The sequence below is a fragment of the Serinus canaria genome, chromosome 3, assembly GCF_022539315.1.
Source record: "Serinus canaria isolate serCan28SL12 chromosome 3, serCan2020, whole genome shotgun sequence".
Classification (NCBI taxonomy): domain Eukaryota; kingdom Metazoa; phylum Chordata; class Aves; order Passeriformes; family Fringillidae; genus Serinus; species Serinus canaria.
The window spans coordinates 27,373,955-27,393,231 of record NC_066316.1 but is presented as its reverse complement, the minus strand read 5'-3'; the positions used below and the strand labels follow the sequence as shown (position 1 = coordinate 27,393,231).

The window sequence follows — 19,277 nt, the reverse complement described above, 5'->3', positions numbered from 1 at the left end:
AGAGCACAAACAGTTTCACAGATGAATCAAGGATCATCGCTCTTCTTCCACGAAAGGGAAACCTGAGCAGCAACACATCCCACTTGCCCCACGTCCAGCCAGTCTGATTCCAAGCAGTTCTTTGTGGTCTTGTGAAGTCTTGGTCCCACTCTTGAAATCAAGATGAATTCACTTATTCCTACTAAAGTAACAGATGAGAGCTTCAACTAATGCTATTCTGAAGATCAGAACCCTGTAAATGGCGATTTTTATTCATCTGGTAACTTTTTAGGAGAAGCTGTGAAATCCCCACTGATGGTTTACAACTTTGACCACCAGCTGCTTCAGAGGTGAAGTGACAACACAAACCTTTCTTATGGATTTGTTTGTCCAGGTACTCTGTGTTCAGTGGCAGCAATGTAACTTCAGCAATCTCTACTGTGCTTAGAATTCTTGTATTCAATCTAAGTAACCAAATAAATGGACCCTTAGAAGCCCAAGAAAAGCCCTATAGGAATGGATTCTGCCCTGCACAACTTGTGCTAGTATAACAGACAAGTTCTTTGCAGGACCTCTCCTACATCTACTCTACATACTGACATGTTCTCTTCTAGGTACCTGCCAAGTCACAACACAACAGCTTTCTAAGAGACTCCTAAAATTCCCTTCCCTAGGAAAGTGATGCAGAAGCTACTGATTTTAGGAACTTTAGCTTCAGAATACCAAATGTTTTGAAACCCTTTTGAAGTATTAATGTCCCTGCATTTTCCTTAGCTAAATACATAAAATACTTAATATTAGTATTTCTGCCATAATTTATACATAATTTGAGGTTAATATTTCAAACCTACCACTACAAAAGACAAATCAATTTCCATAACTTTCATTTCTTAATCAATTATGGATTTATTTCAGGTGAGTTTAAGACACATAGGCTTCTCCATGTACCAATGAAGCTAAAACAACAAGGGCAATCTCTGTATAAAGCAGCCAAAACCACATGGTTTGTTTTCAGGGTTTCAGTTTTCTATTAGTTCACCAGTGATGAGATATAAATACTCCAATGAAGCCTAGACTAAATGTATTTTTAGGAGCAGTGGTCTAGAAAATATATAATTAACAAATTAAGAAGCCCAAAATAGTTCCACAGAGCAGCCCACGACACTTCTTCAGCTTGTCACATGGTTGTTGCCGTGCCCAGCCATAACTGCTCACCAGCAGCATTTTGCTCAGTTTTCATAATTAGCTATAGGGTTTGCACTAATTTGCTATAGGAGCAGCTCCCATCAGGCACAGAGGAGAAACACTCTCAGTTTACAGGATGACATCTACATCTGTTCCCGAGTTTGTGCTCATGGAGGCTGTGCTCTAGAAGACAGGTCTATGTCACAAAAACATGTCCTTAGCCCACAGCTGGAGAGACAAACACTTCAAGTGATTTAAGTGAAAACTCGCTAAACTAATTGATGAATTTCAGAGAGTGACAAAACTTCTGAAGACAACAACTATCAGTCTATGGATCTCTTCACTCAAGTATTTCAGGTGAAAGAGAAAAGGACTCTGAGTTAGTGATTATTTTACTTATTGTTCTTGACATGCACAACTAAATATTTGTAAAACTATGCATTTACAGCATGGACTTATAATAACCTCATTAAACCCATAACTTTTTGCTCCCAAACAAATATCAAAAGAAAACAATATGGCAGTTTATACCCCGTTTATTAAGACAGAGCCATCTATTACTTAATACACTGGTTGGGTAGCCATAAATCACATTATTTTTTTACTCTATTTAGATGCAAGACAGTTTGGCAACCAAATAACAAAGACAAATTAGGCAGGGTGGAGAAACATTTAAGCTGCAGCGAGTTAAAAAACATCTAAGCTGGGGAGACCTAAACCAGCACAGTTATACAAGGTGCTGGCATGGGGTGACGCTCGGCACGGCGTGCTTGCCAGCCAACTCCTCGAGTGCCCAGCGGGCCTGCCAGGCCCCTTCAACTGGAATGTCAGAAAAGGTCCAGGGACCGTCTGGATGTCGCTGGTTTGGACATCTACCAAAGAGCGCACCACCAAAGCTACAGTTTCTGTGTAGGGATCGCATAGTTCTTTGTAAGAATGAAGGCTTCTGGTAAGCAAGTTTATAGTGCAATCTGAATTAATTTGTGCCCACAGTGTCATTATTCATTTCCCAAAAGTGTTTCAATATAATTGTGTAGGAATTTGATATCTCTGTAAAGATATTACAAAGCAGTGCTTATACAGTTGGTGACTACATAGATTCAATTTTAATAAATATATCTCTTCAAGCTTTTGCAAAACTAATAGTACAAAAACAAGAAGTGGCAAAGCAGCCAAGTGCTTCTGTATCTTCTGAACGCAATTAAAATTCTCAGGCTCTAAGGAGTTCAGATACCCTATCACACAGGAAGCACAGCCCGTGTTCAGTTTAACAGCTGCTCAGGGAAGAGCAAAACCTATTTCTGTTTCCTCTTTGCCAACGTGCCACCAAGTTACAGCTCCTGCTGAGAAGTCAGAGAGGTTGCTTTACTCCAGACAAGCAAGTTCAGATATGTTTCTGCTTGTCAGCATAGCTGTGTGCTTAACATGGAAATTTGTAACATGAGCTGTATTGCACAGAGTTACACACTTTTTTTTTCCTACTGAAGACAAAAAAGGGTCAAGCACCAGGAGCTTCAGCTCATAAATTCATTGTGTTGGCCCTAGGGAACCTCGCTGGTAATAGCTGTAGCCTTAATGCAAATTTACAAAGTGAACACTTACTCAGCTCAAAAAGCATACACACAATAGTTACCCTGATAACAACAAATACAGTATCAGGTTAACATCCTGTTGATAGACAATTTTTGTAAATGGAATATTTTATAAAATCATAAATGGCAATGCTTCATTGAAATAACAGATTTAATTTGCTTCTTGAAACAACATATTCTTCTATCAGTCAGGCAATATGCAAGCAAATTAGGTAAAAGCACCAGATTTCTTTTCAGTTTTCTAAGACTGTAAGGTTTAAGTCATCAAGAGATTGTTTGGGGTTCGATTTTTCTTTTTTAAAGAGTCTTGATTTAAGACAGTGACAGGGGAAAACTTCTAAAAAAGTCTTCAACAGATCCTTATCTCACTGCAAAACATTTACTTTAGGTATTTTGACAGAAAAACATCAAACCTTTTCCTTTTAAAAGCCCTCATCAGGAGCATTTTCAATATAAAAAAAAAAGCTTAAAATTCAGACAATTGAAGTCAACTACATTCAACAGATACAACTCATGGTCAAGCTAAATGATTTTCTGTACATCAATACTGCAAAAAGGAAAAGAGCAATCAGCAGTGTTACACCATGCATTAATTATAGGAATTAATACTTTAAAAGCCAACTGATTTGATTTCTACTTAAAAATAAACAGGTATGAAAAATCTCCTTTGGTCACAGTTCAGGGACAACTGTTTAGGTAAGTGTGATGACAGCAGGAAAAAACACACCAATCAACTGGTCATAAGGTCATAATATATAGATGCAGATGAAGATACAATAGTCCTTTTAATTGCAAAGCATGCCATACACAGATAGAATTTTTAGAATTCCAATATATTAATGCTCACCATATTGGTGTACTTCAGTAGCTTAAAAAAAGACCATGAATGTAAACACGCTTGGAGGCATCTTATTAACATATAAATATACATGTGCCAGATACTTGCAGACTAAGGTTTGGCACATACGTGCTCACTTCACAACAAAACTTTCAGAAAATGAGGCTCAAAAACTGCTTTCATAATTTTAAATGTAAGTTTTAAATATCTTAAATGGAGAAACACTATTTTAGAAAAGAACCAACTAAGATTCAGTTCATATTTTTCCATTAAATACTGTCTTTCAAGACAACTTTGGAAAAAAAAACATGATGCCTGCAGATATATCTCTCTGGTACTCAGCAACTTCTGACAATGACAACTTCTGTCTTACATGCAATTCTGCAGCAGAGAAAAGCTTTAAAGCATTCTGCAAATATTTTGGCTTGCACATGGAGACTGGAGCAAATAAGTTTTTCACTACAAAAATTCAGAATCTTTGCTTGTTTCAAAGTAGTGCCGAACCTTAAAGTTAAATATAGACTTAGGGATTTGAGTGACATCGGTAAGGCTTGACTTCATATTGTCAAACATGACAGAAAAACAGACACATCTTTTCACAACTCTATGCTTCTGATTTAAGGACCATCATTTTGTAAGCAGCAAGTGTTCAAATGCGAATAAAATTTAAAAGTACATAAATGCAAAACATTAATTAGCAATTTATTTTCTTCACAAGTTCCATTCTGACAAGTAAATTATCTGGACAACTGTACTTGCCTTCCAAGTATTTTCAAGAGTTATGCATTTAAAACTGATAAACACCATAGACCTGATAAAACTGCTAAGAGATCCTAAACTCATAGACCCTTCCTGGATACTCAAAATATAGTATATTTTTCTTTCTCCAATTCCACAGGGACATAAAATACCTTTGGTAAGATTCCTCACAAAACCCTCCTACAGAGTAAGCACTTTCTATAGCTCTTTCTGCTGAAACGAGAATCACCTCAAAAAACACTTGACAAGACTGAGGCTCAAAAACTCATCTGTCATCAAATTAGATTGGAATAAAACAAGTGTACCTTTTTACATTGAATCCTACCATTAAATTAAAAAAAAATAAAGCAGTGGTTTGCGCACCTCTTTAAGACACGTTTAAGGTTTTCTAAATGAAAGCAGAATGAGAAACACAAACGAGAAATCAACTATTTGCATTCTCCACCTACTAGCATTTTAATACCTTTAGAACTGAAAATGTATCCATTAAGAAATACACTGCAACTGGAATAGTCAACACTTAATCAAAATTTAAAAAGTGATTCATTTTAGCATAACCACATTAGCAAATTATTCTGTATATTTCAGTGAAGCAGAGCTTTAAAAAAGTTGTAGAGAAATAGATAATTCCTTTTTTGTGTGTTTTAGGGGAGCAAATCTCTCCATAAAGATTATTTATACAAATGCAAGAGCAAGCTTTCTGAGATAAGGGTTTGGGGTTTTTATTTTTTTTTTTTTCCCAAAGATTCCACCACATGATTAAAAATTAGATGAATGTGTACTCCTGACCACACTGACGATGTCACAGCTAGTTCATGACAAGCAACTGCAACGAGTGTAAATGAAAAACAGGTCCCTGCACCGGGACAAAGCTTGGTTGCAGGCTGACTGTAGGACACTAATATTGAAAGCAAGAATTTAAGTAAACTCATCTGGCATTCAGATGCGACTGAGGGAACAGTGAGAACGACACAGTGAAGGTACACTTAGGTGCAATTTCATGCTGGTGACTTTTTCCTCTTTTTATGCTTAGAGCAGATTTTAAACCAAGAGTTGCATATCCAATGACACATACACAATTCAAAACTTAAGAGACCAAGAGCACAGTTGTACACATAATTACATAAACTTAGTATTTACATATTCTAAACAAAGTTCCATTTTAACAGTTGAAGTCTTTTAACACATGAAAGAAGATAATCTACTACAAAGAATGCATAACGGGATCACAAACTTTCCACAAGCATATAAACACATGTTTTAAAGTGCTTTCTGGGTGCTTCAGATTAACCCCTCGCAGTACGAGCTATTCTGTAGTGCTGTTCCAGTCATTACAAAATTATTTAAATCACTCCTCTTCAGGTGCATTGTGAGTTCAGGAATAATGACAACACCATTGATGTAAAAGCTTTAGGCTCTACCAACATAAACGTATACATTACTTAGGTTCAGATGAAGTTGCCAAATACTTTGGTTTATTATAGCTTGGGATAAATATTTGATAGAACAAAAATTGCACCTCTCCACTCTTGAGTTTGTTTTTTTTTTTTTTTAACTAAAAAAATACCCCAACATAAACTGACAGTATTCTTTGGTAAAAACAGGACATTTGGCCAGCTTGTGTGTACATCTATTTATCAAAGTAGCCTAAAAGTGAACAAATGCCACTGCTGTACTGTCAATTTACAGGAATAAGTATTCCTCAGTGGGGAGTATCAAAATATTAACCTTAGCAGTTACCTATACAACAAGCTGAAACACCTTCAGCAACCACTACAGGGGATCAATGTTTTAGAACACTTTTTGCTTAACATTTATCTTTCGCATTACAAAAACCTGTAAAATGTTCTATGCCTGCAGACAAGTCCACTACCTTGCAGTGACTACAGAAGAGTTATTAAATGGTGTACACTGTCAAGTTGCTGTAACAAAAATCAGGAATAAGGTGTGCTGATCAACTAATAATCAACTGCACAGTACTTGTGCATTACCTATCCTAAATACTAAGAAAAGCCTATTAAAAATTCATTTAACTGCTACAAGTTACGTGAATATATAAAAACAGAGCAGATATACAAGTATAACACTGAACATACTGTACTTTATTAGCACAAAAAGCCAGAACAAGGCACAGCAAGCAGAAAAATACATCAATAGAAGGGTTAGTGTAGCATACAAGAATAATGTTTATTGTACTTGCAGCCAAAATGTTTCCTACCTCGCACAGGTCACTGCCGTAGAGAAGTAAGGAATCAAATACTGTAGCAGCTGGTAAAGAAACTAGGGAGCACTCAGAATTGGTACAAAACATTAAACAGGGGTCAGGGCATTCCAACAAAACTTTAGTGCAAAATATCTAAGATAGAACTACTTTTAAGTTCCATCTCCAAGTAAATAAGCAAACAGAAGTTAGAATCTTGTTCCTAAGTAATCTGTTGAAACGATCATCAGTGCATTTTACTTTAAAACATTTTTAAAGCGCAAATGGAAAAATATTTACAAATAAAGTGTACCAGTACCTTTGAAACCTGACATTTGCTTCAGATATGTCAGATTTTGTACTCTGATTATAATAATTCAACCACTTGTCATGTTCTCCATAAAAATATCAGACAACTTTAAATAATTAAGAATTTTTTTCTTGTCACTATAACCTTCCATTGTAAGTTACTAGCAGTCAGGCCACCAAAATCTGTTTTAGAAAAAACGCACAATTTTACCGCAATAATCTAATTCTGTGTCCTGCCACAGCAGTAGCAATTCACACTGGAAGGTATTTTTAACTGTCTGAGACAATATTACTTTTGCTAACAATGCCACTTAAATCTCCAAGTGTTTGTAACAGAATTACAGTACTGAGCAGGCATATTCAAGTCTTAATGATTAGGAAACATTATACACTGTAAAAGCATGATTCATCTGTTAGCATCAAAGCACCATTAACACTTAATGGACTGCTTCTAATGAACTGCTCTTCATTACAAGAAAATATTCACTAGTATTTGGAAACGTGTTTGCGAGCTAAATTATTGAGTTGAGGAAAGTTTTGAAGAAGAGAATTTTAAAAAAATACTTCAAATATTAGCAAAAATGCCCCTCCAATAAAGCCTTTCTTTAACAGCATTACATGAATGCCCCATGGGAAATGCCTCATAGTTTCTTCATCCAATTACTACAGCTATAAAAGGGAAACAAAATATTTAGAAATTAGCAAAAATATTTTCATTAGGCCTTAATGAAAAACGTGCAGAATTGTGTCTGCTTATTGTTTCCAAGAGGCATCACGACTTAGTTTGATTAACAGCAGGCAGCATCTGACAGGATACTAACACTCAGCTCAAATAAGGTATTGCAGAAAAGCTAGACGTCATCAGTGCGCTTGCTGCAGTTAAAACTGTAATACACAAAAAAAAAAAAGCACGTTCCAGAAGCTTATTTTGATTTCCATTTACTTTGCTTTTATAGGTTCCCGCTCCAGCCATCGCACCCTGACTTTTTGTTTATAGTGATACTCCTTTAGAAAGTCTTGCAACATTGAGGGTAGAGGAAGGTCATCAATTCCATCGTACGTAGTGCACCTGCAGATTACCGCCCGGCAGATATACTGCAGACTAAAGGGGAAGGTCCTGTTCAGAGATACAGTAAGCAACGGTTCAAAGAACATGCAAGAGCTGGGGTCTTTGTAGTGTTCCAGGAGCCCCGTAACGGTGGAGGAGTGGAACACACAGGGGTCATGGGCATCAAAGCTGAAGTTGTGGTTCCACTGCTCGATGCGTGCGTGCAGCGAGCGGTTGTAGCGGCGGAAGCTCACCGAGAAGAGGTAGTCCTCCTGCGCAGAATCCCTGAGCAAAAAAGTGCCTTCGGGTTTCCCCTCCAGAAGTGCTTCTGCTTCGTAGCGGTCCATGACGCCCCAGTAACACGGGTTACCCGTGATCTGGAGCAAGTCTGGCACGAGGCAGTGGATGTAATCGATCTGAGTGTGCACTTTCCAAGCCCCCTGCCTGCTGATATGGCCATGGCTCTCTCCTGACATCTGACGCTGCTTCTGCCGCCGCGACTGCAGGCAAAGCGTTGTTGTGTCCTCTTCGGAGTCACAGTTCCCCGGAGGTGTTATGGTTTTGTCCCCGGTCAGCTCAGTCATACCAGGGGCTAACTTTGGTCCCAGTTTATATAATGGATTTACCTGTGCTGTAGCTTCAAAAGTGTGTATTTGGGCATTGGGAGGGGGATCAACCCCTTCTTCAATACTAAGCCTACGTCTCTCTCTGAGTCTGTCTTCTTCATCTTCTGTGGAAACCAAGGAAGGATCAAATGTGTCAAAGAAAGTTGAATGAGGGCTCACGGGTGCTGTGTGTTGTTTAATCAGATGCCACTTCTGGGCCAGATCTGAGCCTGCAGGAAAAGGGCATTTCTCAAGCATTAGTTCAGAGAGATGGATCTTTCTTTTGTTAGAAAACAGAGGTTTGGACTGTTTGCTGTAAGTTCTCATGGGAAAACACAGCCCAACAGTATCCTGGAGACGCTGCCGCAGAGAACGGCTACCTACTGTCCTGCTGGATACTGTGTCCATGTCATGGACTGAGCTCACCCCGTACCTTCTCTCCCTCCTCTGCAAACCACTTCGTGTTCTACCAAATCTTTTTTCAGTATCCAAGGAGCTCTGTGTTTTGGTAGAGCAGGAATGCTTCTTCTTCCCACCCCAAGGAGCATGCCGAGAATAAGAGTCCCTTCGAGCAAGCCTGGCTCCTGTGGTGACACATGAGTCATTCTCTTTCTCAATGCTTATTTCAACAATCTGAGGAATTTCTGTGACACAGTTTTGGTTCCGCCTTGCTGAATTCTTTGAAGGACTTAAGCCTAATTGCAAAGCAACATTTTCTCTCAAAGGGCTGCTGGGCTGTTGTTGAGTCAAGTCAGTTATCTGGATGACTTTCTCTTTACCAGATGAGCAGTTATTGGAGTTCACAACTATACTCTCATTTTGGCTTCCACCCTCATGACTAAAGAGGTTCTGGCACCTGTATTTGAAATTGTTCCACATCTTTCCCACTTTATCCATGGATTACGTTATCTAAATCAAGAGGAGAAGAAATATTAAAATAAAAATATAATTTTAAAACATGAGGACACATCTTCAGTTATCATTTAAGTTACAGACCCAAGATGACTATTATTAACTGAATGCAATACATTTTAAAAAGTGCCCTAGTCTTTGTGGGATTACGTGGAAGCAAGATGCATCACACCATTTTGACATATAGAAAAATATCCTTATTTTTTATATTTTCTAAATGAGTATTTAGAAAAATCACCATGAAGAAAGTGTTCAGGAAATTACAAACATTTCTTTTACAAGTAGGCCCTCCTATTTTTCTGTAGGCATGTAGGTAGGTCTGCATAGTTGTATTTGATGAATAGGAAATACACAATCTAAAATTCTTCATTTAAGAAAGAATTTTTAAGTCATATGTTAGGTATGACTCCCTGATAAGCTTCCAATAAGCAGCAGTAAAACAAATCCTGAATAAGAACTGTTCAAGTCACTCCAGACTAGGAGAGCTGTTAGTAAAATCCAACAAGTGCACTGCAAATGTCTAGATGCACCATGTAAAAACAAAAGCTTCAGCTGCACACCATACTGATTCCAAGATATAGCTTTGTAAGATTAAAAGAATTAGCACAAAAATAGAAATTTAGGGGGGGAAAAAGCATTCATCCTTATTAGATGAGACAATCACCAAAAGACAATTTTAGAATTATAAAGTCTCTGATACATTAATATAAGCCATATGAAACAGCTGAAAAAAACCCCAGCAACCAATGGTCGGCTTTATTGCTTAAGATGTAAAAGAATGAAAGAGCCCAAGGAGCTTTTCTATCTTTAGTAAGAGCACTTAAAAAGAAAGCAGCTCCACAGCAGAAACACGATGACAGTGAATCATGAAGATACTGTAAAAAGATAAAAACATTAGCAGTGTGTATTCTGAAACTACATCTTTAGAAACTGAGTTTGATAATTGGAACAAGACTGCCAAAATTACAGGACTGCCCTAGGACAGAGAGAAACAGGCTAATTCTGTACTAAAAAAAGTCAGGCAATGCCAAACTAAATTAGATCTAATTAAGTTCTGAGAGAAGTGCTAAACTTAAAAGACTAAAATACGTCATCTTATCTAATTTAACTCTTTATGGAAACTGCTCTGTCCTTTGGAAACATATTTTGCAGCAACACTCCTCTGGTGCTGCACTACTTTTCTGTTCATAACTGGAGAGGAATCTGAAGCAGTGACTAAATGCACTGGGGGTCATGACAAAGTGGATGACAAACAAGTAGGCAATGCTTTGGTGATCCAGCCTACAAGTCCTTACAACAGGAGCATAGCTTTAAGCCTACAACTTTATAGCAGAATCCACTGAGACTGGAGAAGAGTCAGGGGAACAGCTTACATGAGAAACCTGAAAGAGAATGAATTGTAACACCTGACTGTGATAGGAACAAAAGCCTCTGTCATCAGATGATCTAGCAAACCCAGCAAGCCAGGTACCCAACTGCACTAAGCAAGACTATAAGAACTGGGTGTGGATGAGGGAGCTGGGGAGAAGAGGGAAATCAGGCCTCCAGTCTCTGAAGGTTACTGGCACAAGTTACCTACAACACATTGCAGGGACAATCTGCACAGCACCTACATGGTTATTAAGGAGGCAGACACTTGCAGAGACATGTTACACATAGAAGATGCTACACAGTTCCATGTATACATAAAGAATGTAAGCAAATGAGCAAAGAATGTCTTCCTGATTAAAATAAAAAAATCCTTACATTCTTTTTTGTTCTGGAGTTGTCTGGATCAAGCTGGGGAAATTCTAGGAGCAGCAGAACTACTAAAGTCAGACCACATACAAATTTGCAGGAAGCACCCAACATGCATCATGATCCTAGCTGCTTGTGGAGTCTCAGAATAACCATGCTGACCATGAAGGAGCACATGTTTGCTGGCTGCCAGCCTGTCAACACAATATATATAAGGTTGACTTCTACACTTTCATCTCAAGTTGTAAGTTTTTTATTCTCTTCCTAGTCAGAGAGATGTTTAAAATTTTTGGGAAGAGAAAAGAATGAGATACTATATAAACTCCATTTCCTTGGCAAGTCAGGCTAGAAAATGTACACATTTTTGCAACAATGAACTGGAATTACTTTTCTATCCAAACAATCACATGCTATTCAGTGGTGTCTTTTATTCTGAAATTGCTCTTTATTGCTCTTCCTTTGCACTACAAGTCTAAAAGGTCTTCAGACTGTTAGATGGGTGGAAAGCTCTCTACATATGCCCAGAAAGCTTCAAGAACAAATAAAAATAAAGACCAACAAAACACTCCACCCACAACCCCCCCAGCACACTGGCTTGACAGACTGTACTTTTCAGAAGTTAAATTTAAAAGGTTAAGTACTTTTTGTCACACTCAAGAGAATAAAGATACCTTTCTTACCCAGAAAAGCAAATGAGTCACTGTGTCTTGTCTTGAGAATATACCTCAACATCAACTTGCTAGATTCCTTCTTTGACTTGTGGACATGTTTACTACAAAGGAAAAAGCAGAAATTTTGTTAATAGTTAGAATATCTTTTCATTTAGACATTTACCATTAATCACTGACATCAAAGGGATATTTTACTATTTGTTTCAGAAATATGTCCATGTAACTGCCTGCTCTTTATATATTTTTAATGCATATTAACATAAACAAAAAGCTTCACAGAACTTGTTTTTTCTATACATTAACAACATTTGTCAGTACAGTCATGGGGAGGACTCTGAAATGAAACTTTTGACAACCAAGAGCAAAGCCACAGTATCTGGACCATTGAAGTGCCAGGCACAATGGGCATTAGCAAGCCTATGAAATTATTTCCCCACATTTTGGTCTTAAGTTGTGGTTGGCAGTGCTGTCAGATCACCACATACTGTCTCTCCTCCTTGTTTCCAGCTGCTACATCACATCAAAAGGCAGCTAAAAATACACACTTTTCTAATATTACTTTTCCAGGTAAGCAACTGCTGTACTCTCCACAAGGATGTTATATGATTGTGAAGCAAGAGCAATATGAACCACGATTCTAAAAATGGGAAAGTGGAATACAAGACACGTTCTTTATTAAAAGAGTAGGTCAGCACTTCCCTAAAATAATCATCATTGTTTTTCAGAAATCCAAGAGGAGTTGAGGGATTTAATATGCTCACACCATTGTCAGAAATCTAACAATAACAGAACAGAGAAGATTAATTTGCTTCTCCATGCTAGATTCAAGCCCAGGATAGCAGTAAGAGTTAACAGAAAACACTGAGAATTAAACATATTAAAGCTTTACACAGAACAGGAAGAAAAATGTTGAAATGTGATGCACATGTACTTCAACTAAAAGCTACAGGTGGATATTAAAAGTTAATATTCCTAGGTAGAAACTCCAGAGCAATGGCAGAAAAGTCCAAGTATTACTAGTTTCCATTCCCTTCCAGAGGCATTACAATTGCTGAAACATTTTTAATGTTAGGCCACACTACTGCTATTGAGATTTCATAAAAGTAACCTTTACAGAGAGCAACAGAGTGACAAGTACAAAGTATTTATACCAGATGAAGATCAAAGCACAAGTACAGTTCTTCTGCAACTGCAACATTTACTCTCATTTCTTTTGTTTTGCATTGCGTTCCTAACAAGTTTACAAACACGAGACAGTCAAACCTATTAAAATTTGTTCAGTGCAAGGCCTTAACAGAGCAAATTCAAGGTAAAGTTGCTATAATAAGGGCTATCCAACTTTCAACAAAACCTTACTTGGAACATTAGCTCATTCAGCCCTCTGAAGTTCATCTTCACTGCAAACAAAACCAGCAGTTTGCCACTGGTTTTTTTTGCCACTGTTTTACCTGGCACAAGTGGCAAAGGGGCTGCATGCAAACCATTTTAACGCATCAAAAATTCAAAAAACCCATGTGGATGCTTATCCTGAAGTGTCATGCTTAATGGCACTAGCTTTATATATCCCCATTCTTCTCAGTTCTGCTCAGAAACATGAGTAGTCAATACACCACCTATCATATCACCACTGCCAGCCAGCTGACACGGCCTGTTGGACAAACTGCCAGGTGGCTCCAGGAGGGAGTGGTTTCTTTGGGAACCAGCCTTCCCTAATGGAAAACAGTTCTTGAATTTGGGCAAATTGTCTCAGTTAAACATCTCAGACTTGTGTTAGAATAAAAGTTGAGTCACCGGTAAAGTATTTAAAATTTAACCTAGTGATTTTAAATTACTTTAAATCAATGTGCAACAGATGTATGGTTTCACAGATTTCTTGTGGCAGCACTAAGCTTGACAAAATAAAAATTGTTTCTGAACTTGTTCTAAAGCCATCCTAGTTTTACAAAGGAGCACCACCAGTGGTTATTCTAGCCTAAACAGGAAATCCATTTCATTCCACCAAAATCCACAAAGCGAATTCAACCATTTGTAGATTTTCTAAGAAAAAAACCCAATTATTGTTTCTAAGAAAAAGAGAGGTTCTACTGATGCTCTTAACACAATCTCTTTTCAACTAAAAATTATTTCTACCTACTTTGAACTAGCATAAATGATCTTAAAAATAACAGATAATAAGCACTCTACAGGGATTACAGAAGCAATGAGCAGCAATACCTTAGTGCTATATTCCCATCTGCAGTAAATTTAGACTTTCAAATGCATGAAATTTGCATGAGTGTAGTCTTCAAGTATTCTGAGAGCACAAATACTGAGACAACAAAGAAATTTTAAGCAATATGATAAAGCTACACTTCTTTGCAATCCTAAAATACCACATATTAAAAAAATTACTGTGAAAGCTCAGACCATTCTCTCCAGAAATGTCACAAGATCTAGGCAGGGCTTTCTGCCTGTGACTTTGTAGGAACACTACTCAAAGTCAAGGCTGTGCTCTGTCTGAAAGATAATACACTTGTTTCACTCTCACAGTTCACCCAATTTAAAATTTACTCTGTATGGTTTATTATATTCAAAGTATTAACTCCTAACAATGTACCATCTTCACAAAAGATGATACTCTGCACAAAGTATGACACCTTACAGAACAGGCTCAAAAAAAAAAAAAAGAACCTAAAAGATTATTTGCTTTGGTATTTTTGTGAGATGATAGCTTCAAAACACTGAAAGATAGCAAGGTCAAAACATTGAAGGAATACCAAACCAGACAATTCTTACGAGTCAAAAACCCAGTAACCTGACAGGAGAAGGAAAAGACAGCAGGGAAAGAAATCTGTCTCCCTGCTCCTTGCACACTGTTTAGCTCAATGTTAGCTGGAGCCTACACAAGCAAACTGGCTATCACATTCCATGACCCTGGTGCATCGACCACAGAGGTACAAGCAAAAAACTGAAGGGAAACGCTGCTTCTATTTGTGTCATTCCTTAAAATTATTTGCTTAGCAGTGACAAGAGACTCTTGTTGAAGACATTTGCTTCCATTAAGGGATGTTTGCTGAAGAGGTCACTGCCCTATCTGCACACTGCCAAATGCCCACTGCAAGCTCCTGCTGTGGGGATGCACTGAGGGAGCTGCTCCCGTCAGTGCTCCTCAACCTTATCCAGTCAAAGTGAGGAAGGCTGGCAACTCCCTACATCTGAAGTAACCCACTTGAGGAAGGAAGGGCAGTACTAAGGATTACAAAGCAATTTCCTCCCTTCCAATGCACATTCCAGAAATAATGAATTACTACTGTAATACTAGAGATAACGTTTCTTAAAAACAAGGAATTTGTTGGCTCAAGAGGAACCATGCATTTTTCTACACACACAAAAATGTGCTCACTGCAGACAGCTCAAAGAGCTGATTTAGAGGCCTGGAAGGAAAAGATGGCTGCTTTTTTTTTTTAACTAAACAAGGTAAAGAGGCCAAGTGTCTCAAGTGCTCATGAAAGCCTTATTAGGATAAAGTACTACTGGTTTTTAATTATTAGGCGTTGATAAATTTGAAGTGCAGTTGTGCAGGAAGATGAATACGAAGGTTTGAATCCCCAAACCAAAACTCTAACCTGCCAGAAAAGAGGTAAAGGATACAGAGCTACAATTCCAACAACACACAGAATTGGCCTAAGGCAGCACTGCAACCAAAAGAAATGGCGTCAGCCTCTTCCTGGCCACCTGTGCTGGTGCAGGAGGTGGTCTGTACACCATATGGCTGCTCAGTCAACCAGCTCAAGGAACTGATCCAGACTAAAATGAATTCTCAGAAAAAGTCTCAATCATTTACTCCATCTGGTTTATGACTTCTGTACAAACATTCCAGTTAACACATGGGAGGAGCAGATGAGGAGGGAGGAAGCAGCAGCTAAGCCAAGACTGCTTCCTTCCACAGCAGCACTGGTTAGTTCTGCTGAAGTTATTACATTCTTAGATGGCTACTTTGAAGAGAAATCTCCATTCTCAACTGTGGGGCTCTGGCTGAAAAGAAAGAGATTAGGACTCTAGTTAAGATGATGCTTTGAACACTTGGATTGAACGTTCAGCCACTGAAAACCTTTACTTCAAAAATAAAATGCTGAGTTGGCTTGATGCATTCTGCTAAAACACAAGGAAAGCTGAAAGTTTCAAGGACTTAAGCTGGCAGACTGTCAAGTCAAAGTCAAATAATGATATTTTGCCATTGCTCCAACCTCGAGTAAGAAGTAAACTCCTCCCCCTCCTTGGTGCAGATTTCCATTGGGCAAAAAGCAGTCTTAGACTGGACAGCTGATATTCTGCCAGTTTCTTCCCAAGCAGCTACACATTGGTAACTTCAGTCCAAAAATACTGCTCCAAGACTTTGAACAGTGGGAACATTCTTGTAAGACCCTTACTAGGCTTTGGGTTTCCAAAAGGACAATTTTGGGACTATGTGTGTTCACCTTGGCCTGAAAAGTACTGTACAGTTGCTATCCATTTCTTCACTGTTCAGAAAATCTGAAATCCCTGAAGCAGACAAGCCATCAATAGACAAACAGAAAGTTATGGCACTGAATCAAAACTAGAGACAACTGCTTTTTAAATACTTCTTTCCCTCTACTTACACAAGTCTAGTAAGTAATAACCATCATGAGGAAAGCTGGTAGTTCTAATTATGTAAGAATCACAGAGCAAACATGTGTTTCAGATATTAAAACAGAAATAACACTATACAGATTTACCAAGAACTCCACATAGTGGTAGATTTCTATGCTAGAAACTGCAAATTCAAGACAATGGCACACATCAATTCCAAGTCAAGAAACCTTCAAATCATTTAGGCAGTGGCCTGATGGCAGCCACTCATTGTAATATGTAAATCCACACAAGCAACATTAAATGAAAGCAGTTTCCTTTAAACCACCTCCATACACCCTGAGCAATTCAATTTCACCTTAACATAAAAATAAAATAAAAAAAAAGGAACAAGCATTAAGTTAGCAAGGTAAAGAACCTGCCATGAAAGGGAACTCCAGGTGATTTAGTGTAGTAATGGTTAATGGTTCCCATACTGCTACACTTAACTCTTCTTACACAGAAGCTGCCACTATACTTTTTTCAAATTCATGTGGATAGAATAAATGGTTCCAGTCAGTGTTCAAGTTAAGTACAGCAGCCCTCTTGATGACTTCTGCAAAAGCCATAAGTACTCCAAGAAAGGTTATGGAGCTCTCCTCTAGTAGAGAAGAATTTGTTTCTACATCTAAGAACACTAATGAAGCATATTCCCCTCTACAAAATTCTAAAATATAAATAGGTATCAAATTGATAAAAAGAGTGATCTAATGGTCATTTGTGTGTAATTCTTGGAAGTTCTGAGTTAAGAAAAAGCATACCTTAATAGCTGTGCCTCACTAAAAGCAAAGGAAATTGGAAGCAAAGTTGAAAAGATGAGTCAAATCACATCCCACATCTTTGACAAGCTCAGTAAAAACATCCAATTTAATATATTTTGTAAACAGAGCATTTCATTCAATTGCAAATAGCCCATTTTCTAAACACAATCCTTCTGTTCTAGGATCAATTTATACAGTTTAACAGTCCTATTTCTTCTCACTACATTTTTCAAAAGCTCAACAGCCTAATGCCTCTCCCTCACCACTGTACCCGTGCCCCCCACCAGCTGACAGGCACCTCCTGGACACAGAGCTTTCCTCGTGTACCTAGCCACTTCCCATGTGTCCTTTCAACCTGACCAAACAAAAGATCATATTCTCCAACACAAACTAGCTACCTGCCACCTCTTATCAACTGATAAAACCAAAGTTGTACTTGTCTTTCTCTAGCAATGTATGTAGAATGGCGACCACCATTCTACATACATTGCAGAATGAGAAAAGCATTATTGCCATTCATGCAATTTGCAGGAAAAAATAAAATAAAGTGATCTTTCTCTCAAATTTAAGTGAAATGGACTGAAAAGTTCAAAAGTTTCTAAAACCATAACAACTGAGAAGAGTAACAGCCCAAGCTGCTACCCAGCTACAGCTATGCTTACAGCAAGCAGAAGGTGGCCTGAGATGGACAGTTCTAATAACATAAACTGATAAAGTGACCTTCATAATGAAAACTCCCAACTCACATTCTTTCATGCCAGAAGTTTGGCAAGTAAATGCTATCACTAGAGCACCACTGTAAATCTTAGATCAGTTTCTGTACAGAATCTACTTAATTAGATAGAAAACTGAAAAACAGCAGAATGAGACCAGGGGATTTAATCTGCAAAGCATTTGGCAAGCAAGGAGTTAAAATCCTGCCTAAGACTAGCCCACAGCTGCTGTCAGCAGTCAGGCTTGTCAAGAGAAGCTCTGGGCTGTCTTGACAAGACTAATTGGCAGCAAGCACCTGGTTCCCCAGGCTGGGCCTGGGGAAGGTAAAAGAACATAAACCCTGCAAAGAAGAAGGAGAAGCAGCTGGAAGGCTGCCAGTAGGTCTAGCCTGTTTCATGTTTTCACTTTAATCCACAGGCAACTTTATACTAGACTATACCCAGCTAGAGCTATCAGAAACATTTCAACTTCCCAGCTGAAGGAAACCTGTGCTTTGTGGTTCTTTACCTGCAAGTTCTGCCAGTGAGTGCTCACCAAGCCTTGGTGTGCAGGGTCCTGCTGCAGCACAGCCAGCTGCAACATCAACACTAGCACTAAATTGCAGTGGAACTGACATTTTGGTTTTCTAATGACACCAAAAATTTGCTTAGAGATGTTACCATAACTGTAAAATTATGGACTAAATTGCCAGAACATCTAAACTAAGACTATTCTGGATATTCTGTACATTAAACACATAAAACATGTGTCATGACAACTTATGAACATAGCAAATTAAAGTGCATCTTAAAAAAAAAAAAAAAAAAGGTTTAAAAAATCCCCAGCATTCTGGAAAGTAACTAGAAGTAGGACGTATGAGGAATTTTAAGTGGGATTTCCAGAAAAGTTAAAAGACTTTAAACATATTTTGACCTCTGCTAAGAATCATGATCTCAATGAATGTGAAGTTTTCTGAAATTCTGCCCTTGGTTTTTTCATATTATTAAAACTCAAGTAAAAAAAACTTAAAGCATTATCCTTGCAGATTCAGCCCCCAAGGTAGGAAGATCTTTCCTAGGGGTAAGGGTAAAAAAAAAAAAAAAATCCTTTAGTTAATTTAGCTGAGTTTGTATAACTGAACCAACAAGCATCTAGTTATATATAAACATACACAAAAATTGATATATGTAAAATATGCATAATATCAATATACAGCAGAAATTTTTGTGTGCAAGACAGTGTAAGTATAAACACTAAAATGTCAGAACTAAATTTCTTCAAAGCAAATTGCTCAGCAAATACATTGATTATGTCTTGGCCAAGTTTCACATTTTAGGCATTTTAGCTTGCTAGTCAAGA

General features: G+C 37.9%; 1 protein-coding gene across 4 annotated transcripts in view; it reads right to left on the bottom strand.

Moving 5' to 3' along the window:
- Positions 1 to 1,682: 1,682 nt before the first annotated feature.
- The window catches only part of SOCS5 (suppressor of cytokine signaling 5), a 34,134-nt gene continuing 16,539 nt past the window's right edge, over positions 1,683 to 19,277 (bottom strand). For 2 of the 4 annotated variants that reach the window (XM_050972704.1, XM_018915320.3), the window contains exons 2-4: positions 11,845 to 11,936; positions 11,174 to 11,358; positions 1,683 to 9,424 (exon numbers count right to left, since the gene is read on the bottom strand). In XM_050972704.1, coding sequence (XP_050828661.1) covers positions 7,802 to 9,412 — 1,611 coding nt within the window. In that variant the 5' untranslated portion in view covers positions 9,413 to 9,424; positions 11,174 to 11,358; positions 11,845 to 11,936 and the 3' untranslated portion in view covers positions 1,683 to 7,801. The remainder of the gene's footprint in view (positions 9,425 to 11,173; positions 11,359 to 11,844; positions 11,937 to 19,277) is intronic. The other 2 variants (XM_018915312.3, XM_018915307.3) reach the window with 1 other exon arrangement.